At 45.1% G+C, this 23625-nt stretch overlaps 3 protein-coding genes and 1 pseudogene across 3 annotated transcripts; 3 read left to right on the top strand and 1 right to left on the bottom strand.

Moving 5' to 3' along the window:
* Positions 1 to 6246: 6246 nt before the first annotated feature.
* On the top strand, positions 6247 to 7852 carry LOC148717606 (cathepsin L2-like). The gene is made up of 3 exons (XM_088743751.1): positions 6247 to 6451; positions 6781 to 7277; positions 7614 to 7852. The coding sequence occupies exons 1-2, from the start codon at positions 6310 to 6312 to the stop codon at positions 6903 to 6905; spliced, it is 267 nt and encodes an 88-aa protein (XP_088599877.1). The 5' UTR covers positions 6247 to 6309; the 3' UTR covers positions 6906 to 7277; positions 7614 to 7852.
* A 529-nt stretch (positions 7853 to 8381) lies between these two features.
* Positions 8382 to 10524, top strand: LOC148717605 (uncharacterized). Its single transcript, XM_088743740.1, has 2 exons — positions 8382 to 8653; positions 9212 to 10524. The coding sequence occupies exons 1-2, from the start codon at positions 8382 to 8384 to the stop codon at positions 10077 to 10079; spliced, it is 1140 nt and encodes a 379-aa protein (XP_088599866.1). The 3' UTR covers positions 10080 to 10524.
* A 961-nt stretch (positions 10525 to 11485) lies between these two features.
* LOC148717604 (cathepsin L-like peptidase) lies at positions 11486 to 14565 on the top strand. The gene is made up of 3 exons (XM_088743750.1): positions 11486 to 12226; positions 12658 to 12847; positions 13356 to 14565. Exons 1-3 carry the CDS (start codon positions 12161 to 12163, stop codon positions 13505 to 13507), a joined length of 408 nt encoding a protein of 135 aa, XP_088599876.1. The 5' UTR covers positions 11486 to 12160; the 3' UTR covers positions 13508 to 14565.
* Positions 14566 to 22907: 8342 nt separating this feature from the next.
* On the bottom strand, positions 22908 to 23034 carry LOC148717603 (U2 spliceosomal RNA; annotated as a pseudogene).
* Positions 23035 to 23625: the final 591 nt, after the last annotated feature.

Genomic DNA, 23625 nt, shown 5'->3' with positions numbered 1-23625 from the left:
GGAATAGCATTCCAACTACCCCCCCTTTCCCTCTCTGGGAAAAGATTTTCTAGGAAAGAGTTTGTGAATCACGAGCCAAAGGCGAATAGATATACCGACACCTGATTGCCATAGTGTTGTCATATATTAAGCCTAAAGAAAAGAGGGAAAAGCCAAATTAAAAATAATTAGCATAAGCATACTGTATATATATCTTTTTAAATTTAATTGAATCACTTGAAATTCCTAGACAACAACTGATACCCTCAAGAAGTTTGAAAAATGTTTCCTTTGAAATTTCGAAAACAAGTTTACAAGTGTAGGTCAAGCGGTCCGGACTCGAGACTTGGGGTATGTTTCTCGAACTGAAAGGCCGTTTACACGGCAGAAAAATCGGCTGCGGACGTGTCAAAGAGGGGTACGGACCTCACATTTTTGCCCGTGTAAACAATCCGTACCATGTTTTGGGGGATGGGTACGGACCCGTGTTTTTCTGGTTTTGGGGCCAGAGACGTCTATGGCCCCCAAACCAGAAAAAACACGGGTCCCTACCCATAACTCAGCATCACGCGTCGCCATTTTGTTTACAAGAATTACGCATGTTCGATAACAGCAAACAGCTATACTAAATACTGTAGTCCCACGCAAGAAATTTGTCCGGTCCCCCAAAAACTGCAGTGTAAACGCAACCTTGCTAACTTGGTCCTTATGCCTCTTTTTTCCGACCCGTGATAAAACATCCATGTAAACGGCTAAAATTATGCGGTCCGTACTCCTTTTTTGACACGTCCGTACCCGATTTTTCTGCCGTGTAAACGGCCTTTAAGTCCCGGTAATTTAAAATATAGGAAAGCAGGTTCTGGTACCCAAACCAGTCCTTTTTGTTTTTTTTAGCTGATAGTTTTATTGTATCATTTTCAAAACTTTTGAAATTCCTATCTTGAATGAAAACAGAATAGCTTTACGGGCCCGTTAAGTTACCGGGACTTCCAAGAAATGGGCCCCTGGGGCCTGTTTCTCGAAAGTCCCGGTAACTTAACGGGCCCGAAGCTATTTTTTGAAATCAAAATTTAAAGGATAGGAAAGCAGGTTCTGGTACCCAAACCAGTCCTGTTTGTTTCTGTAGCTGATAGTTTTATTGTATCATTTTCAAAACTTTTGAAATTCCCGTCTTGAATGAAAACATAACAGCAGGTAACTTAATTAACGGGCCCGTAAAGCTGAACTATTTTTTTTTGTCTCAAGATGGTGGTTTATAAAACTGTCACTGAGCTAAAGAAACAAAATGGACCGGGTTAAAGCCGAAAAACCTTTTTCTCTATTCTTAAAATTTTGATTTTAAAATATGGCTTGGGGCCTGATAATTTACTGAGTCTTTCACTGTCTTGTCTTCTTGGGCAAAACTCTTTACTCCTGCTTTGCCTCTCTCCACTAAGGCCGAGGAGTATAAATGGCCTGGGTACCAGCGGATTGTCGGGGAGCCTGATGAAATGCGGGAATAACCATGCGATGGACTGGCATCCCACCCCTCCCACCCCTTTCCCTCTCTGGGAAAAGATTCTTCTAGGAAAGAGTTTGTAATTAACGAGCCAAAGGCGAATAGATATACCGGCACCTGATTGCCATAGTGTTGTCATATATTAAGCCTAAAGAAAAGAGGGAAAAGCCAAATTAAAAATAATTAGGATAAGCATACTGTATATATATATATATATCTCTTAGTTTAATTGAATCGGTTGAAATTCCTAAACAACAACTGATACCCTCAAGAAGTTTGAAAAACGTTTCCTTTGAAATTCGAAAACAAGCTTACTCGCGTGAGAGGACTTTACCTTCCGTTTGAGCTAGAACCAGTTCAGGTGGACTAGGCAAAGGGAAGGAAAACTTTTAGTTTTAGCAGTGATCTTATCTGAAGAGTGTGTTATTTGGTGCGAACTACAGTATGGTTCTTGCAACAGTAGAAGTTGAAATAGATAGGGAGACAATTGGAGTGTATAGAGATACAAAGTCTTCATAGCTACAGTCTAAGCGTTTTCGATCGATGTGCGATAGGTGAGAACCAGATGACTGAATTGTTTTGATTAGTAACTAGGAAATCAGCCTGTTTTTTTCCTGAAGATAAAAACTTTCAAGCTAAAAGATAAAATCTTATGACAGTGTCTATATTTCTTCCAGATTCCTTGATTTGCCTTAAAACGAACTGCCACACATGCTTGGCTTTTATTAGCTTCTTGGAGCTTTGTAATGTTATGTGATCTAAAACAGAAAAATCTCAATCTACTGATCTTGATCAGCTCGATCAACAGGTTTATCAAGTTGTCAGACTCTGAACTAATTTTTGTAGATATATCTTTTCCGAATGAACGTAAGATTACTGTAGGGGCCTTCTACAGACCACCAAATGCGGACACCAAACCTCTTTTGGATATGCAGGATATTCCTCAGAAATCCACATGTCAGGATTTGGTTATCATAGGGGATTTTAATTTACGTGGAATAGACTGGATCCATGTTAGGGCCACATGCGACTCGGCTAATAATTCTCTCCTGATTTACATTATCCAAGATAACTTCTTTACACAACTGGTTAATGAGCAAACTAGAGAACGTAATATTTTGGACCTTGCGCTTACGACATGGCCCGAGTTGGTACGCGAGCTAGCTGTTGGGGAACCCTTTTCTGACCATTACTGTTTAACCTTTTTCCTATCTGGATCCTTCCCTCCTCCTCGTAAATCAAAGAAACTTGTTTATGCATATAAATAGGCTGATTGGGAACATATAAAATGTCTGTTTTCACGTACAACGTGGCATTGTGCATATTTTGACGACAACTTAGATGATAACTGGCAAGCGTGGCTGGATTTATTCTTTGCGGCAGTGGATCAGTGTATTCCGAAGCGAAGACACAACAACAAATTTAATCCTCCCTGGATTTCAGCGGAACTCATTAAGCTCTGTCGGAAGAAAAAACATCTTTTCAGGTAGGCAAAGCGAGTAAACACAGATTTCTTGTGGATGAGATATCGCACTTTAAACAACTCTGTTAAGAAAGAGTGTAATGCAGCGAAGCGGAACTATATTAATGACCTGGTTGATGAGCTTGCTACTAACGACAATCCCAAGCCGCTTTGGAGCTTTGTGAAATCTATGCGTAAATTAAGGGTCTAACGATCTCGTCTCGCTTAATATCGACGGCGTCACTCTCTCAAATGATCTTGGCATTACTGAAAGTATAAATGACCTTTTCGCCTCTGTGTTTACATCAGAAGACTGCGATAACTTCCCCAAATTTGAATATGTCACCAATAGTAAACTTTCAAACATTCTTTGGAACACAGTGGATGTAGAAAAACTGTTCGAAAATTTGAATATCTACAAATCGCCTGGACCTGATAGCCTACCACCACGCATTCTGAAAGAATATGCGAGTGTTCTATCATCACCTCTGGGCCTTTTCTTTAACAGATCATTTTCAACAGAATAAAGGCTGATAGTTTCGAGAGAAACTGTTTGGGGCTGCGTCGGTGGGAGTAACGAAATAATTTGGATATATCAACAAAGTTGAAATGGTAAATTGGCCACCGTAATGATTACAGAAGCTGACGTTTCGAGCGTTAGCCCTTCGTCGGAGCGAATGGCTAACGAATTTTCAACAGGTTAACTGCCCCATCATTGGAAACTTGCTAACATCACACCTTTGTTCAAAAAAAGGCAGTAAGACGGACAGGAATAATTATCGTCAGATCTCATTAACATCAATAGTGTGCAAGACCGCGGAATAAACTGTCAAGTGTCGCGTGATGGATTTTTGGCGAAACATAAATATCATCAACCCGATCCAGTTCGCTTCCATGGAGGGCCGATCAACGCTTTCAGAACTGCTCTCTTGTTATGACGACTGGGCGAGATCACGCAATAACCAGAAGCCCACTGACATTGCCTTTTTGGATTTTTCCAAGGCGTTTGGCAGAGTACCGCATGAGCGTCTCCTTTTCAAGCTTGAGCGTCACAGTATCGACGGCAGCGCTCTTCCGAGTGGTTTCGAAATTTTTTAACTGGACGGATGCAACGCGTCGTACTGCTCGGCACTTACTCATCCTGGTCTCCAGTTTTATCAAGAGTACCCCAGGCAACAATCCTTGGTCCCGTCTTATTCATTTTACATGTAAATGACATCTCATCAGGAATTTCATATACTGTTATGCGGATGACACCAAGGTTTACAGAGAGATCTCCGACATAGCTGAGACACAAATATTCTTCAGTCCGACTTATTTCACCTGAAAAAGTGGTCTGAGGTCTGGCAGTAAAACTTCAATGTGAACAAATGTGGGGTTATGCGAGTAACACATAACCGTGATAAATCTGTCCCACTTTACTCTCTCGTCCCGCACGGAGAATGTCTAAGCTCAGTGAGTTCTGTAAAAGACCTTGGCATTACAATCTCGCATAACCTCTCGTGGACTCCACACGTTGTTGAGGTTGTCAGTAAGGCCAATAAATTTTTTGGTCTAATCAAGCGAACAATCGGTTCTCAAAAAAGGAAATCTTTTCCATATTGTACAAGACTCTTGTGAGACCAATCCTGGAGTACGCTTCCCCAGTATGGTGCCCTTACCTAGTTTAAAATATTGTTCTCTTGGAGAACGTTTAGGGAAGAGCCTATCGATTGGCTTTAGGTCAGCAAAGGGGTGAGATGTCATATGAAGATCGTTGTGAAATGTTACATTGGTCGAAGTTGACTGATAGAAGGCTATATTTTTCCTTGGTAGAATGCTATAAACTTGTATTCGGGCTGAATGGCCTTCACTTTTGTGATTTTTTTTAAGTTTGCGGATTTTTCAAATTTTTTTTTAAGTTTGCGTACTAGGTCCAACCACAATTACAAACCGCAGGTTAATTGGCAAAATGTAATTGTTATAAATACTCTTTTTTTGGTTAAAATCATTCGTGAATGGAATGACCTGCCCGCCAATGTCGTTGAGATAGGTTACTTAACACGTTTCAAAGCACCTCTTAAATTATACATGCGTGTTTCTAAGGTTTTTATCCATCTTAGATTTTATCAGTAGCATACATTTTTAAATTTTGATCCATCTTAGATTTTATTGTAAGCATATATTTTCAAATTTTATTTCTTTGGAAGTTTATTTACGCAGAGTTAACCTCTTAAACTTCCTTTTTAGGTTATTATTTTATTGTTCATTCTTTGATACCTTAAATAAAGTATGTAGGTATGTATATGTATGTATGTAAAAACCAGGAAAGATTTATTACTCGACGTTTCGGGGTCATCGTGACTCCATTATCAAGAGACTAGTTTAAAAACATGCAAATAAGGAAAGGTACAAGAATAGCATAAATTAGACTGAACGGCTTAAACAAACACCTTGGCGCGGATGGAATCCGTTTGCACGTTCAGTGTTGGCTTACGCATGCGAATATACAACATTTCATTAACAAGGCAATCAAATTTGCCGTTACATTTCGTGATGACGTTGAATTGCTCGATCAAGCGTTCAGGCATTTCACTATTGTGCTGGAGGTGGTAGTGTTTGTAGATAGAAGATGATTTCCTTGTGTGCCCTTCTACGCGCTCGTGTAAGTGACCACGAGTATATCCCACATACCCTGCATCACACAGGTTACGTCCGGCCGTTGCAGCACTGACCATTGCACTAAGGGGTCCGTGGCCGGGGGCGCCTGAAAAACAAAAAAACAATAGGGGGCTTAATTTCGTGTTGCTTAAGCTGTTGATCGAGCTTAGGGCTAACGAACACTGGTTGGACAGTCACGCTTAACTTCGAGCTTAGACTGTTCAGTTGTTGTTTAACATGATTAGCTGACGACTGGTCCTTGAAGGGTAACACTAATCTCACAGTCTCCGATGGTACGTCTGGTGATGGACAGGGTTCTGCAGATGAAATCCTTCTCTCAATGCCTTCTCTCATGCCTGAACGCTTGATCGAGCAATTCAACGTCATCACGAAATGTAACGGCAAATTTGATTGCCTTGTTAATGAAATGTTGTATATTCGCATGCGTAAGCCAACACTGAACGTGCAAACGGATTCCATCCGCGCCAAGGTGTTTGTTTAAGCCGTTCAGTCTAATTTATGCTATTCTTGTACCTTTCCTTATTTGCATGTTTTTAAACTAGTCTCTTGATAATGGAGTCACGATGACCCCGAAACGTCGAGTAATAAATCTTTCCTGGTTTTTTCTATACCTTTGCTTTAGCAAATCCCTGCTGATCAAATGTATGTATGTAAGTCCAGAAACCGCCAAAACCTTGGCTACAGACTCAAAGCAAATCACTTGGTCGACATGACTGAAGAAGAGATCAGACAGAAGAAAGGACTACTGAGGGATGGTGAACCAGATGTACTGAATGGCGGGAAGAGATTTGAAATACCGGAGGGCACCAATGTCAAAACCCTACCTGATACGGTTGATTGTGCAAAATCGGGTAAGTCGAAAAAACTCTTATAATAGACAAAAACAAACAGCCAGAGCAGTCGCCAAAACTAACTGAAAACAAACACAGACGCCACTCTTACCTGAGTAAATTAGTTAGCCTTCTGGTTTCCGTCGAGAAGCAAAACCTTATAGGCGAGGCTTAAAGAATTATTCAGAAAGGAATTTTTGAAAATTCCAGATCCGGGTGGGATTCATATTAAGCACTTAGTGGTCAGGCTGTGGAAAATAACCGAATGAGCGACTATTGCAAAACTATTGATTAAACATAGAGAGCCGTGTCAATGAGCTTTATAGAAAAAGCTTCTACTGTTTCACCAGGTGCAGTAGATCCTGTAACAAGTGAAGGGATTTGTGGCTCGTGTTATGCCTACTCTGTTACTGGTGCTATGGAAGGTGCCTGCTTTATTAAGGTTTGTGAACAAAAAGATGTCACAGCGCTTTAATGCTAATTGTTGCTGGTAACGGGGACAGTTAGCACCGTCCCCTCAGAACATGGTGCTCGTCAGACTAATTGGATTCAGTCTACTCCGGTTTGTTTCAGTTTGTGTTTTAGGCTGATGATGAGTACCTTGAAACTACTTTTTATCATTTTCTGAGGTTTTTCATTGGATACGACGCACAACGGACACACATTTGAGGTCCTGATGAGAGTGAAATAGCTTGAATTTGTTGAAAGAGACATCTTTTACTAACCGAGGTCGTACTGTAAGTTACGGACAGACTTTTTTCCCCCTCGGATTTATGGCCCAAGAGCGAAGCACGCAGTGCGGAAAATACGAGGTTCAGTAACTCTCGATACAGACCGAGAAAGCGAGGTTAGTAAGATGATTGCTATATCGTTGGGTTCGAATAGAGGAAGAAGATTTCAAACTTTTCAATTAGCTGACCGTACAGTGAAACAGGGCTCGCTAATTGACCAATTATAGCGCACGTACTGACTATATAAATATCTGCGTTGCGAAGTTTAGCAGATATTTGTTTTCTGCACGTTCTGTATGGAATGTGGTCCTCGCTAAGTACCCATTCCGGTATGTCTCTTGTGTGTAGTTATTTGCATAGTGGTATATAAGTCTGAGGCTAACTGGTATTCATCCTTCGGGTTGTGAACGCCATCGCGTACAGAACTTTAATTTGCGTTGTCTATCTTATAGTGCGGGGAGTTTGGCCATTTGAGCGCCTTCTGTTCTAAGCCGTCTGTTGCGCCAAAGAGCGACTCGCGCCATTCTTGACTAGACGTGGATCCAAGCTCAGAGAACGTTCTTCAGCATTCAGTTGAGTTCGATTTTTCTTCCTTTTTTTTTTGGGTAGTTACGACGATTTTAACGTTAAAAGCACTAGGAGCGGTGTCAAGGGTCGTTTGAGCGCCTTCATTGAATTTTGGAAGAGTACCTTGAGTGCTCCAGAATTTGTGCTTGACACCATCAGGCGTGGGTACAGGCTTCCTTTCGCGGAATATCTGCCCTCGTGTTTTTTGGCTAATAATAGATCGGCCTTTCAGCATTCTGAATTTGTGACACAAGCCATCTCGGAGCTTTTAGCCAACGGTTGCATTATTGAGCACAGTGTTCCGCCATTTTGCGTTAACCCCTTGTCAGTTGCTAAAGGGAAGAAGCTGCGCTTAGTCATCGATCTCAGACACGTTAACAGCTTCCTTGTGAGGTTTAAATTTAAGTACGAGGATCTTCGCTCCCTATCTGAAGTCCTCGAGGAGGGGCACTGGTTCTTTACATGGGACCTTAAGTCCGGATATCATCATGTAACATGATATCTGCTTGGAGCATTAGCGGTATCTCGGTTTTTCTTCGCAGTTCAACAGCGTGCCAAGATATTTTACCTTCGTAGTTTTGCCCTTCGGCCTTAGCACCGCCTGTTTTTGCTTCACCAAATTGTTGCGTCCGTGAGTCTGTCGCTGGCGCTCTATGGGTCACAATAGCTTTATTTATCTCGACGATGTGCTCGGAAGTCTACCGGATAAGTGTTCCGCCGCAGCAGCTGCCATTATCCAAAAGAAAGAGCTCGACTCCTCAGGTCTCCTTGTGAATGAAAACAAATCTCATTGGCATCCCATGCAAGTAGGCGAATGGCTGGATTTCGTGATTAACCCTATTACTATGTCTTTTCATATTCCTGAAAGGAAGGTGGAAAAGCTTAAGAGTCTTTTAGGCTCTGTAGCTGGAGATACGTCGTCCTCGTATCAAGAATTGGCCAGAATCGCCGGTTCTATAATTTCTGTAGCCTTGGCAGTGGGGCCCATTTCACGTCTTCTCTGAGTCACGATCAGCGTGGGACCACACCCTTCGTTTTTCTCCGGCTCTTTTGGAGGAGTTGAGATTTTGGTAGAGCAATATCGACTCGTTTAACGGCTATTCCGGTTAGCTCAATGGATAGAGCGCTGGACTATTGTGCGGGAGGTCGAGGGTTCGAGCCCCGGCCGGACCAACACTCAAGGTCTTGAAATAATTGAGAAGAATTTGCTACCTTTCTATGACATCAAGAAATAGTTAGATGTTCTAGTCTTCTCGGATAGGGACGAATGTATGGAGGTCCCGTCTCCTGCAGGGTTGGGGTAGGAGACGTCAATTTCCCACACACGGGATTACTGCGTGATGGAAGTCCTCCCCTGGGGTGGGATGGGTGGGAAGGTGAGATCGATAGACTGAAGCGGCTGCCAGAGGCGCCTGATATGCTGACGTCTGTTCTCAACCTTACACAGCACCTGTAACTCAGCCTCTGGGCTGTAAGTGGTCAGATATAAACTATATTCATATTCATATTCTCTTCGTCCACCCCCTGATTCGTCGACGGTTATTTTCTCTGATGCTAGTTATGTCGCCTTTGGCGGGTTTTCGGCCTCCTTGGATCTTGGTCAGAGCTCCACGTACCGCGAGTTGAAAGCTATTTATTATATTCTATTGTCCTATACGGAAAAGCTGCAGCAGAAGAGAGTAAAGGTTTTCACGGACAATCAAGGCGCTGCGAGAATAGTTTCTGTTGGCAGTTCCAAAGCCCACCTCCAGTCTGTTGCTATGAGCATTTTTTATTTTTGTTTTTCAAACGGGATCACCCTTGAAGCACAGTGGATTCCCAGATCGCAGAATGAGAGGGCTGATCTCCTTGGCCGATTCGTTGACAAGGACGATTGGCGCGTCAATCCTTCAGTTTTCCGTCTCCTTTATGCTAAATGGGGTCCTCATACATTCGACCGCTTCGCGACCTATTACAATGCTCAGGTCCCTCGGTTTAACTCGAAGTTTGCCTCTCCCGGATGCAGTGGGGTCGACGCGTTGGCACAAGACTGGAGCGCCAAAAACAACTGGATATGTACCCCAGTTAGTCTGATCGTCGATTCTGTCCGTCATCTCATGTCTTGCTTCGGCCGCGGGACATTGATCATTCCCGAATGGCCTTCCGCTCATTTTTGGCCTTTCTGGCGTGAAGGGTCTTCTCGGTTTAGCTCCTATGTCGTGGAAGTGTTTGTTGTAAGCAAACATTGCATTGCAGTCGAGGATCTACTGTTGAAGGGTCCTGGTCAGAAGCAGATCTATAATTATGGACCTTCTATTTTTCGTCGTTGTCCGAAGTTCAGAATGTTGGCTTTGCGTTTAGATTTTAGGTGAGTTGTCTTGCTTTGGTGGCATACTTTTTGAGCCCGGCGGTGCACTTTTTCCGGTATCTTTTTTGGTTACGCATATTTGGATTTTTTTGGCGCATTTTAGAGCCTGATTTGGCGTATGTTTTTAGCCTTATATGGCTTGTCTTGAGGCCTAAGTTGGCTAATGTTAGGCCCGATGGGGCGTTTTGTTTGGCCTGTAATGGCACCTGGCCTGTAGTGGCACCTGGATTCACTTTGCAATTTAGTAGGTATGGGTAAGTTTATGCCACGCAGCCGACCATCGCGTTTGGAATATCCTCTTATACCGATATTGCCATTCTGTATGAGCTTGCTTTTTTCAGTTTTCCGTTGTCGTTTCGTTCACCTTGTGTTTTTGTTTTTCAGATGTTCTAATTTCCTGGATTTGGAGCGACGCGATAGCCTTGGAGGACCCATTAGTACGCAGCTTGGTTCCAGATCTTCTTGATTTGCAGTTGGGATCCAGGGCCCCGTCTACCTTAACCAAGTACAAGTCAGGCTGGTTGAGATGGCGCGGATGGGCGTCCTTGAAGATTGGTGTCCCTGTCATTCCGGCGAAGCCCTTGCACATTGCACTTTTTATTACGGAACTTACGAACGTTTGCCTTGCGAACAATACGGGTGTCTCCCCAATAGAAGCTGTTGTTTATGGCATTAAGTGGGCCCACTCTAGGGCTGGGCTAGAAATATGTCCAGCCAACCATCCCCTTGTTGTGAAATCTTCTCTTGAGGGCGCGAAAACAAAATTGGTGCGTCCTGTTAACCCGAAGGAGCCTTTATCCGTAGACACGCTGCTGGCAATTGCCGAATGTTATGTTGCGAGTAATTCTCTTGCCACTCTTCTTTTTTTTTATATTGTTAGTTGGTTTCTATGGGTTTTTTCGTATTGATGAGATAACAGTTTTTGCCTTAAGGATGTGACCATTAATGCTGACCATATGTCTATTTATGTCTCCAAGCGAAAAAATGACCAGTATCGGGAGGGTCACACCTCTTATCTTGCCAGGTCTGGGAAATCTACGTGCCCAGTCTCCATTACCGAACGAATTATTCAGGTTTTTGTCGCAGTCTAATTCATCGCTTCCGCTTGTTCGTCGTATTGTGAAGTCTAAATCTGGTGAGTATTTCCACGCTAGCAAGGGCGTGTCTAATTCTACTCTTGGAGAGGAATTCAAGAAGTACATGCAGCCCTTTGTTGACGACGTTTCAAAGTACCGCACGCATAGTATGAGGTCTGGTGCAACGTCGAACGCCGCTTGTAGGGGCATACCGGGCGATTTATTGGATATGCATGCTGGGTGGAGGTGTCCTTCCTCGAAGAACAGATACATTAAACATACAATTAAAGATCGTTTAAGCGTTTCAAAATCGCTTTTGCTCTGAGGGTATACTTTACGCTAGTTTACAGTTTATTCTTGCTTAGCTTAAAGAGCTTTTCTTGTCATTAGTTTGCGATTATTTGTGATTTTTTTGCTAGTTCATAACTATTGTAGTTCTAGTTTACTATTTACTGCTATGGATTTATTCATTGTATTTATATTGTCCATCTATTTGCTGTTGCCAAGAGGTCCTGGCGGGGGACGTTAGTGATGCCTGGCCCGTCCCAAACTTCTTGTCCTGTGTTTTCCCTACGGGGTTTTTTGAGGCAGGTTTTTTCTGGCCCCCCTGGCTCGCTTACTCGCAGCTGATAGATCCGGTTACGATTATAATCATCTATCTCAATTGTAGTTTAATAAATTGATTGATGGCGTTGCTCGTAGCCCACAATCCAATGTTCTCCATGATTTGCTGTATCTTGTTTTCGTTTGGTTTTATTCGCTTAAATTAGTGCAGAATGAGAGATGTAATGGAAAAGTTTTGAGAGGATGGGCACGTCCTAACCCTCTTTGGCCAATTCTGTCGCCAGGACAGCGAAAAACTTTTGGTGTCAAACACCGTTACATGTTTTTATTTTCGAATATGATATTGTAGACTGGAACCCTCTTAAACCTGTCCGTTGAACAGCAACTTACAGACTACTCGTGGCAGTTTGGTAACCGAGGCTGGAGAGGATATCTACATCGAGCGATGCAGTGGATCATTAAACATGGTAAACTGGCTACTAAGGAGAGCTATGGAAAATATTTGGCTCAGGTAAAAAGACTGAAGAAACCTCATCAAACAATTTTAGGTGTAAACTTATGTTCTGCTCTTCCTATTGATGTCCAAATTGTCAAGAACTCATTTTACTAAAATGAAGATTACGTTTTTTACTCTCAATAGCGGATTTAGGGGAGAGATCCGGAGAGCCCGCACCCCTTCCCCCCCCATATTTTTGGTAAAAAAAGAACCGCAGAAGGAAGAAAAGCCGGCAGGTGTAAACAAACGAAAAAAAAAAAAAAAAAAACAGCCCCACTCCCCCCTCCCCTCTTAGCTCACAGTCTGAATGCGCAACTACAATCATCCAATGAATCAAATTCGTTTTAAATGGTCAGGAGTGAAAGCAGAGCGGATAGATTCTGCCAATCACTAACTCCCCTTCTCCTGTTTCTAAGACTCACTTTGTTTTTTATCGTATGTTTTAGGGGGGCTTCTGCCATTTTAAAAATACCCCAACAAATGCGAAGCTGGATTTTTACATGAACATTACTAAAGGGAACAAGCAGGAGCTGAAGCAGACCATTGCTATCTACGGTCCAGTGACTATCCTCATCAACACCCAACCAAAGACTTTTAAATTCTACGGATCAGGAATTGCTTATGACTCTGACTGCAGTAAGTAATTTACACGTAATGTAATTTGAAGTGCCCCTGAGACGAAAATTGACCATTTTATTTTGGGCTAATTTGTTTCCAGAATGTTGAATTGAGTCTAGTTAAAGCCATTTTTTCAACGTCAAAAGCTCAAAAAAAAAAAAAAAAAGAAAGAAAGAAAAAAAACCCTTCGATGACCAATTTTTACCGCTTCCAAGTCGTTCAAAAGTCGTCCGCCATTCCTTTGACCCTTAAGGGTGACTGGCATCTGATTTCTACTTACAATGTAACCTTTGATTCAAAATATTGAAGTCGCAAGAATAAAAAAAAATGATCAGCACCTTGAAAAGTTCTCGATTGTTTAAGAAAAACTCCTTGTCAGCACCTTAGAACGTGTATGAAGAACAGTACGGAGAATACATTTACTGATGTTAGGGTGTAAATAGTTAAACGATTTCATTCATGAGGTACGATTCATCCTAACCAGTGAAGGTGGCCAATTTGATAAGTTCCTTATCCTCGTTTTCAGCTCAGGCATTGGATCACGCGGCCTTAGCTGTCGGTTATGGAGTTGAAAAGGGTGAACCCTATTGGCGGATTAAGAATTCTTGGTCAAAAGCTTGGGGAGATGAGGTATATATAAAGATCGCCACGAAAAATGACAATTGTGGTGTTCTGTAGAAGGCCGTCGTGGTCAGGGTCAGAGATGATTACATTGAAAGAGTTGGTGTTTGATATAAGAACACGTAGTTAGCAAAGTGTGATCTTTACCACTCTTTTTTCATGAGGTGACTATAAACACAATCAAAATTTTATTCCTCGGCTTGTTTTTGGCCACCTGCCGTAATCGATGGGCGGGTAATAGTTCGGAGCACCTTCGTCGGGTATAAGAAATTTCTCAAGAAGCTGTATGGCTTGGTAGAACTTCATCATTTAGAAGCTTAATGGTCTTTTTTTTCCTGGCTTATCACGGCGTACGTAATTCGTAACTTGTTCGTATTATATATTTGGCTTCATCGAACCACATCAGTTGTAGCTTAGACGTGACTATATTCGTGACTTAGTCGTGCTATATTTGTGGCCTAATCGAATTATATTCGTAGCTTGGTCGAACTACATTCATAGCCTACTTTCCTTAGCTAAATTCGTAGGGTAGTCATATCTTGCTCGTGCCGCAGTTTTGCTGGGTTCTTACTAAGATCGTACGGCATTGAATATAGTTACAGGCCGCACTGTATTCTTGACAATCCTCAACTTTTGATGGTTCACATTTTTCGTTCTGCAGTATTAACGCTCCATCATATTAAGTTAAGGTAAGATGTGTTAGCCTTAGTTGTGTTTACAAGTTGCCTGAGGTTAATTTCCGACACAAAAAATGTTATACTGCTGCTGAAATATTCACCAGTGTTCGAATAATTGGCCTGTGACGCTTTCTTTTTTCAAAATTCGCTTAAGTCTTTTATACTGACAAGTTGTTCACTGCTATCTAGAGAAATGCACATTCTGTAGTTTGTTTTCGTTCACACTTTCAGATGTGTTTTGTAAAGCAAATGCTTTAAAGTAAGTCTTAGTATTATAAATATTGTAAATAAAGTATTGCTTTGTAATCATTCTTTACACATTTGTTTGTATGCCATGTTTATACAGAAACTAACCGGCCGCACCAGTAAACGGCCTACAATAACTAGGAATGTACCGTTAATACACCACTTAAATAAAGTGTTAAACCTAAATAAATGAATAAATAAATAAATAAATAAATAAATGATTTAACAATGGACATCCACTGGGTGGCTATTCTTGTCCACTGTTCCAGATCGAATTGGAATTTGGAAATGTTGGTTTTTGCGGAGGGAGGAAAACCGGAGGACCCGGAGAAAAAACCCTCGGAGCAAGGACGAGAACCAACAACAAACTCAACCCACATGAGACGCCAGGTCCGGGAATCGAACCCGGGCCACAGTGGTGGGAGGCGAGTGCTCTCACCACTGCGCCATCCCTGCTCCCCATAAAAAATGAATATTGCACTAAACTTTAAAAGAAATGTTGCATATTGTTAAATTGATGCTTTTTTTACGCGCTCTGCTCCCGTACCAAATACCCGAGTGATGTTCTTCCTTGTTATCGCAGGGCACTCTGCGTGATAAACCTTTATAGTCTTGTTTTGTTTTTTGGCTTCGAGAGATGTTTCTTTTTAGGGATCTTTCCTGCGTCATTTTAAAAGGAGTACTTCTCGGTGGAGCTTCTGGAAATTCTTGGTCCGACCCTAATAACAGGGGAAGCTTTGTTACTTAAAGGTAGCATCAGTAGAAGTAAAACTAGTACTTCTACTAGTAGACTTTTACTTCTAATTTTTAATTGCGTTCCGGACCCCCAGCTTGACAAATGGGGAGGCGATAATAGCTTTGGGGACAAGGGGATTCCCGCTCTGCACGCACTGACGGATCAACTTGGCCTCGAAGATATTTTTCGCGTTCAAAATCCCTCAGGCAGTTTGTTTACCTGGTATAATGGCCCACACTCGGTCGGTTGCCGGCTAGATCGCTTTTATACTCCTCGAGCTTGGAGAACGGATGTGCGTGACCACAACAGCACTCTTTTCCCCTACTCGTACCATCACCTGGTGTCTATCACTTGTCAACTGGGGAATTCAGATCCACGCGGCCGCGGGATTTGGAAATTTAACACGCTTCTGTTAAAATCGGATAATTTCTGTTCAGACGTGGAAAATTTCTGGTCCCAATGGCGTTCTCAAAAGCCCCTCTTCACCGACCCTCGGGTTTGGTAGGATGCGTGAAAATTCCAACTTAAAGAGCTCGCCATCAACCACAGTGTACAAACCGCAACCAACCGCAGACGCGAGCGAGCGGCTCTCGATCGGGAATTTCGTGACCTACAATCACGGGCTGATCCTAACAATGCCGCCCATTGCCAAAAATTACTCGAGATCAAAGATCGCGTGAGAGTAATGGACGACACTTTTATTTCAGGGTGTATACTCCGTAGTAAAGAGGAATGGACTGAGCTGGGAGAGAAACCGACCAGGTATTTCTACCAGCTCGAACAATCCCGCCAGTCACGCCGATGTTTCGACATTACCCTCGTTAATGCCGCTGCTGCAGCTTCACTCGTCCAAACCGGGTTTGATTATGGCTCTGAAAGAAAGCCTTTACGTCTACTGGGCACAAAATGTGTCCACGTTTCAATTTTCGTTTCTGTGGAATTCCCCGATGAAGACCTCGTTAAAATCCTGAGCTCTTATGGAGAGCTGAAATCACAAGATCTCCGCCGACTCTATTACCCGGAGGAGGGCTTTCGCCATATCCAAAACGGCGTCCGCGTGGCTGAATTCACAAAAATTCACCGTGATATCCCCAAACGCCTCGTGGTCGCCGGCATTGAGATGGGATTCAAATATTCAGGCCAGCCCACCACGTGTTACCGCCGTCAGTCAACGGAGCACGTGGTGAAAAACTGCCCTAAAAATCGCAGAGCCAAAGCACCCCCACCCCCTCCACCAGCTCAACAGACCGAGCATACCCCAGAGCCCGGCCACAACCCGACCCCAGACGGCGAACAGCCTACACCGTCGGACCCCAGCGACCAGAGCGAGGACAGCGAGGAGCTTTTTTCTCCGCCCAGCTATGCCCAGGCCGCTTCTTCCCCCATGGATGACTCCGCCATGGACACCACCACCCCCCGGCGGCGAAAACGAGACGTCCCTCCCCCTGTGAGCAGTGACGAAGAGCTCTCTGTACCTTCGAAACACCTTGCACTCACCCAGGCCCCCAGCCCAGCGATTTCCCAACCGGAATCAACCCAAGTTACCCCTCCCACGGAAGATTCACTCATCTCCTCGGCCGACAACGCCTCACCCCCCAACACACAGGAAAACTCGACCTCTGGCCTTAAAGCCTTTTTGGATGCCCTAGAACATGCCGGCCCGAACCGCTCGCTGTTTGTCGCCTCGGCCCCCGGGCCTTTTTACTACAAATGCCGGGCCTACTATCTTCAACACCGGCACGGCAACTATGCCAAGGATAAAGGCCGTAAGCAGAAAACCTCTCAGGCGACCCAGGAAATTTGGATCAAACTCCAGAACACAATTCGACAGGACGCTTTTGCGTCCCTACTCGAATTGCATCAAGAGGCCCAAAAAGCCTACAAACTCTTCCTACATTAGTCATAATGTTTAAATTTAATCCCCCCTTTTTTCTTTTACTTATGGCGGTGTCCATTTGTACGATTAACATCAATGGCATCGCCGAATTTCCCAAACGGGAAAAAGTTTTCGCCCACCTCAAAAAATTTAATTTCGACATCTGTCTCCTGCAGGAGACACATTTACCAGACGCCCAGACAGGCGACCTGTGGGCAAAACAATGGAGCGGTCACGCACGCTGGTCTCCGGGCACAACGCGATCGGCCGTTGTGGGCGTACTTATCCATCCAAATAGCTCGGTTACATTGGAAAATGTTTCTACAGACATGGATGGCAGGGTTATCGTGGCCACGCTTTCTGAGCGAGGCCGTTCGGTCACTGTTATCAATGTTTAGGCGCTTACCAATCATTCTGACCGCGTAACATCCTTCGCAATCTTGTAGCGTTACGCCCATCGCATTACTGACAAGTATTCCGATCCTTTTTTTTTTTTTTCTTTCAAAGTTTATTTACACTAGAGATTGGTATTTACAATGATTTGGGTGGATAATAAGTTACAATTTAGTTACAATGATTGGAATCACTAAAGGAAAATCAGGGTTCTAGCTAATTACTTGGTGACGAATATAATAAATGCGAGGTTGAAAATTGAAAAATAGAAAAAGCTTGGTAGTCACCCACCCGAAAACTGGCCTCGCTCGACCGGGCTTAACTTCGGAGATCGGACGAGAACCGGCGCCCTCTTTGTGGGAGGGTCGTAATTCAAAAAGCGGGGTTTAAGACCCAAATAGATTTAACGGTTAGAATTATATGAGATAGTGGCAGTAATATGAAGCCTGTATCAGAATAAGTGGTCGGGTGAATGCCTGATGTGGCCGAATTGGTGTAAAAGAAACTTTGCGAAAAGGGTGATCGCAGGGTGTCACCCATCCCAAACCTAGCCGCGCCCGACAGGGCCGAACTTCATGTTGATATCTCGGGAACCGATGGTGTGTTTGTGGGACTAATTGTTAGACCCGAATTTTCAGGATTTGGTGCTCATAAGAGCACAGAACCTTCCTATAAGCCCAGAGGGCAGTGAAAAAATCCCGTGGGGAGTGGGTGAAAGCGGCGTTAATGCGGAGCCGCACTCGGGTTTTAATTTTGGAGATAATGGCCTGGGCGGAGGGTCGCTTGGCTTCGAAAACCTCCAAGTTGCGGGCAGCCCAGAGTTCATTTAGAGTAATTTTGATTAAAAAAGAAGTGATTAGGTTGGGTTGTTCGGAATCAGGGCCCCGGGGTAAACCGTGGCGTAGGAGAATTAGCGAGTCAGACATTGTGGGGGGATTATCGTAAAGTTGGGAGATTAATGTCGACACCCAGCTCCACACAGGGGACACCAGGCGACATGAGCAAAACGCATGGGAGATTGTTTCGCGTTCGCCGCAGCCCGCGCAGTGATCGGGCACAGCCAGCCTGCGCCAAGATTTAAGGTAGGCTCGGGTTTTGACTACACCGTGAGCGATTCGCCACGCGATTTCGCTTTCCCAATTTGTGCTGAGACCACCACCGAAAATGTCTGTCCAGATGTGGGGCCAGTTAAGTTGGGCCGAAAACCGTGTCTCCCACCGCGAGACGCAAGGGAGTCGCTGGGGGGGAGAGGGGGTCAGCCTTGAATAAAAGGTTCGTACACTGAGGTCGGGCAGCGAGTCGAAACTCGCCCCCAGCCGGTCAACCAGGGTAAGGGTAGCCCGGTAAATCGGAGGTTGTTCATCCCCGATATATTTAGGGGTGTTATTCGACCGTAGAAACGCCCAGCTTTTAGTTCTATGGCTCAGCGGAAAGCCGACCCAATATCGCGCGAAGTAAACCCATTTGGCCGTGTAAGTCTCGTCGCCCACCGGGGGGAGCCACCGGAGTTTAAGGGCTCGAGATTTTTCCAGGGGATCTACGACGGATAAACCCCCCTGTTGCCAGGGAAGGCGGCAGATGTCCCGTTTGACGAGTTCGGTCTTTCCGTTCCAAAGGAACTCCCAAATTGCCTTGGTTATGCGGGTATGCACCCAGCCCGGCATTTTCACCACCGTGGCGGTATACCACAGGCCTGAAGCCCCGAGAGTGTTAATGATTAGAGCTTTTCCCCGAAGGGAGAGCGTCCGCGTTCGCCAGAGGTTAAGGCGGGCCTCGAATTTCTTCACTCGTTCCGCCCAGTTAGCTTGCTCAAGGTTAGCGTTACCGAAATAAACCCCTAGGATTTTTAAGTTTTCGGCCACCCACGTGATGTCAACCGGGCCCGTCATTCGACCGGCCTGGGTGCCAATCCAGATCCCTTCGGTCTTTGTAGGGTTGAGGCGCGAGCCCGAGCCACGCTCAAAGGTATGAATTAGCTGAAAAGCGCGAGTTATGGAGAAGTCGTTAGCTAGGATTAGAGTTGTGTCGTCCGCATACTGGGACACTTTGCAGGTTTTACGAGGGGAACCCGGGATGGGAATGCCGTCAATGGTGGGATCCCGGCGGATTGCCTGCCCTAGCGATTCTACGATAAGGCAATACAAAAGCGGGGAAAGCGGGCAACCCTGTCGGACTCCTCGTTGGAGGGGAAACGACGAGGAGAGCCAGCCGTTGTTGATCACCCGGGAGGTTATATCTGTGTAGATCACCTGGACCCAACGTCGAAAGTCGGGCCCGAAATTAAGGCGCTGTAAAACGCGTTGTAAGAAAGCGTGATTTACGCGATCGAAGGCCTTCTCCTGGTCGAGGCTAATGACAGCCGCTGACCGCTGTTTTCGCCCCACGAAGTCGATCGTATCGCGTAACAGAAAAAGGTTTTCGAAAATACTGCGCCCTGGAACGCCGCAAGTTTGATCTTCGCTGAGAATAGAAGGGAGAACCTTTCGGATGCGATTGGACAAGGCTTTGGTCGCAATCTTGTAATCCAGGTTGAGAAGAGAAATTGGGCGCCAATTCTTTAAAGACAGTGGGTCGTCTTTTTTGTAGAGCAAACGCAGGATTCCCTGACGTTGCGAAGCCGAGAGAAAACCCTCACGGAAAGAAAAATTGAGCGTATCCACTAGGTCTGCCCCCAAGGAGTCCCAAAAACGAGAGTAGAACTCGGCTGGGAAGCCGTCTGCCCCCGGCGATTTGCCCGATTCCATTTGAGAAAGCGCAGCGTGACACTCGGCGTGTGACAGCTCGCCCTCACAGAGTTTTTGCTCTTCGGATGACAAAGCGGAATCGAGCTGTTCTAAGAGCCAGTCCTGGCTTGGGAGGTCGACCGGCTCAGCAGTGTAGAGGTCCTTGTAGAAGGCTCTGCATTCGCGAAGAATGCCCCGGGAGGATTTCTCGGTAGTATTTAAGGGTCCACGCAGTTCGTGAATTGCGTGGCGTGACTGGCGGGATTGTTCGAGCTGGTAGAAATACCTGGTCGGTTTCTCTCCCAGCTCCGTCCATTCCTCTTTACTGCGGAGTATGCACCCCGAAATAAAAGTGTCGTCCATTACTCTCAGGCGATCTTTGATCTCGAGTAATTTTTGACGGTGGGCGGCATTGTTAGGATCAGCCCGTGATTGTAAGTCACGAAATTCCCGATCGAGAGCCGCTCGCTCGCGTCTGCGGTTGGTTGCGGTTTGTACACTGTGGTTAATGGCGAGCTCTTTAAGTTGGAATTTGCCCGCGTCCCACCAAACCCGAGGGTCGGTGAAGAGGGGCTTTTGAGAACGCCATTGGGACCAGAAATTTTCCACGTCTGAACAGAAATTATCCGATTTTAACAGAAGCGTGTTAAATTTCCAAATCCCGCGGCCGCGTGGGTTTGAATTCCCCAGTTGACAAGTGATAGACACCAGGTGGTGGTCCGAGTAGGGGAAAGGAGTGCTATTGTGGTCACGCACATCCGTTCTCCAAGCTCGAGGAGTATAAAAGCGGTCTAGCCGGCAACCGACCGAGTGTGGGCCATTATACCAGGTAAACAAACTGCCTGAGGGATTTTTAACGCGAAAAATATCCTCGAGGCCAAGTTGATCCGTCAGTGCGTGCAGAGCGGGAATCCCCTTGTCCCCAAAGCTGTTATCGCCTCCCCATTTGTCCCGCTGAGTGTTGGGAATGCAATTAAAATCGCCGGCCACAATGTTGTCAGTATTGCGGTGGGCGTAACGCCACAAATTTGCAAAGAATGTTTCGCGGTCGGAATGATTGTTGGGTGCATAGACATTGATAACAGTGACCGAACGGCCTTGCTCAGAAAGCGTGGCCGCGATAACCCTGCCGTCCATGTCTATAGAAACATTTTCTAATTTAACCGAACTATTGGGATGGATAAGTACGCCCACACCGGCCGATCGCGTTGAACCCGGAGACCAGCGTGCGTGACCGCCCCATTGTTTTGCCCACAGGTCGCCTGTCTGGGCGTCTGGTAAATGTGTCTCCTGCAGGAGACAGATGTCGAAATTAAATTTTTTGAGATGGGCGAAAACTTTTTCCCGTTTGGGAAATTCGGCGATGCCATTGACGTTAATCGTACAAATGGACACCGCCATAAGGAGAACATAAAAGGGGGGATTAAACTTAAACATTAGAACTAATGAAGGAAAATGTTGTAGGCCTTTTGGGCCTCTTGGTGCAATTCGAGTAGGGTCGCAAACACGTCCTGTCGAATTGTGTTCTTGAGGTGGAGCCAGATTTCCTGAGTCACTGGGGAGGTTTTTTGTTTGCGGCCGTTTTCCTTCGTATAGTTGCCGAGCCGATGTTGGAGATAGTGGGCCCGGCATTTGTAGTAAAAAGGCCCGGGGGCCGAGGCCATAAGCAGCGAGCGGTTCGAGCCAGCATGTTCGAGTGCATCCAAAAAGGCTTTAAGGCCAGATGTCGAGTTTTCCTGGGTGGGGGGAGTGGAGACGTTGTCGGCCGAGGGGATGGATGAATTCTCCGTGGGAGGGGTAGCTTGAGTAGATTCCGATTGGGAAATCGCTGGGCTGGGGGCCTGGGTGAGTGCTAAGTGTTTCGAGGGGACCGTGAGCTCTTCGTCACTACTCCCAGGAGTAGGGGCGTCTCGTTTTCGCCGCCGGGGGGTGCTGGTGTCCATGGCGGAGTCGTCCATGGGGGAAGCGGCGGCCTGGGCGTAGCTGGGTGTAGAAAAAAGTTCCTCGCTTTCCTCGCTCAGGTCGCTGGTGTCGGTCGGTGCAGGCTGTTCACCATCTGGGGTCGGGGTGTGGCTGGGCTCCGGGGTAGGCTCGGTCTGGGGAGCTGGTGGAGGGGGTGGGGGTGCTTGTGCCCTGCGGTTTTTAGGGCAGTGTTTCACCACGTGCTCCGTTGATTGACAACGGTAACACGTGGTGGGCTGGCCAGAATACTTGAAGCCCATCTCAATGCCTGCGACCACGAGGCGTTTGGGGATATCGCGATGAATTTTTAAGAATTCAGCCACGCGGACGCCGTTTTGGATATGGCGAAAGCCCTCCTCCGGGTAGTAGAGGCGGCGGAGATCTGGCGATTTTAGCTCACCGTAAGAGCTGAGGATTTTAACAAGGTCTTCGTCGGGGAATTCCACCGAGACGAAAATTGAGACGTGGACACATTTTGTGCCCAGTAGGCGTAAAGGCTTTCTTTCGGAGCCATAATCAAACCCGGTTTGGGCGAGGGAAGCGGCAGCAGCGGCGTTGACGAGGGTAATGTCGAAACATCGGCCTCCAAATTGAGGGACAATTCCCTTGATTTTATCCCCAAAGTCGGGGAGTGATCTTGCGATTTCGAGCGAATCTATTTTCATATCATTGTCGACAACAAGTCGAACAGTTCTCCGGTGGGCAAAAACCGGACGCGGGCGGCTAAGGGCCATCTCCGGCTGTCTGTGGTCGGAAAACCGCGGCGACAAAAAACACACACAGCTGTACTTACCGCGTCTATGCTACTGGGTTCGCGGTTGATGACTTGTAATGTGTAGAATAAAGGAGATACCAACTTATACGAGAACAATACTAAAAACTAACAGATGAAAGGAATATTCTGGCTTTCGGCTAAGACAAGATAAGAACAGATACTACACTTGATCTTAGCCAAAAGGCCGAGAAGCGATCGGGTTGTTCTGAAAATGGTTTTGCCAGTATTCTCTTATTTCTAATTTTACTAAATATATTTGAGTAGCTCAGCTGACAGATTTTAACAAAACTAGGCTATTTGATTGGAACTGTATGTGGTAAGGATTGAGCCAATTTAAAAAAACATGTACAGAAGGAAACACAATAAATCTCGCTCAAAAGTTCTTTTTTTTGTTACTCCCAAAACATATGGTCATAAAATGACACTTTTCCAAGATTGATATCCAAGCATGCATAAGCTTTAGAGTCTTTCATTTTGCAATCGTTCCCCTCACTGTTTTCTTTTCTGTTAACTTCTTTGAAAGGCATAACAGGCCTATCAACAGTATGGGTATGTTTATTGGAAATCTTAGAGTCTATTTCATAAAAACTGCATTGTTCTATACTGTTTTAATACACCTTTTTAGATGACAATCATGCAGTCATAGGGAGCCATCATATTTGTTTTGCATGGTGACAGTTTTAAAGCTCATGCTATTTTCACATTCAGATCTAGTGCAGTAAAAACCCTATGGAGCCTCCATAAAATTTATTTCAGGTTAAAATGTATTCAAACTAGTTTGACATGG

Source organism: Stylophora pistillata, chromosome 13 (assembly GCF_964205215.1).
Source record: "Stylophora pistillata chromosome 13, jaStyPist1.2, whole genome shotgun sequence".
NCBI classification, from domain to species: domain Eukaryota; kingdom Metazoa; phylum Cnidaria; class Anthozoa; order Scleractinia; family Pocilloporidae; genus Stylophora; species Stylophora pistillata.
The sequence above is the reverse complement of the archived record's forward strand: the minus strand, read 5'-3'. Positions and strand labels throughout refer to the sequence as shown.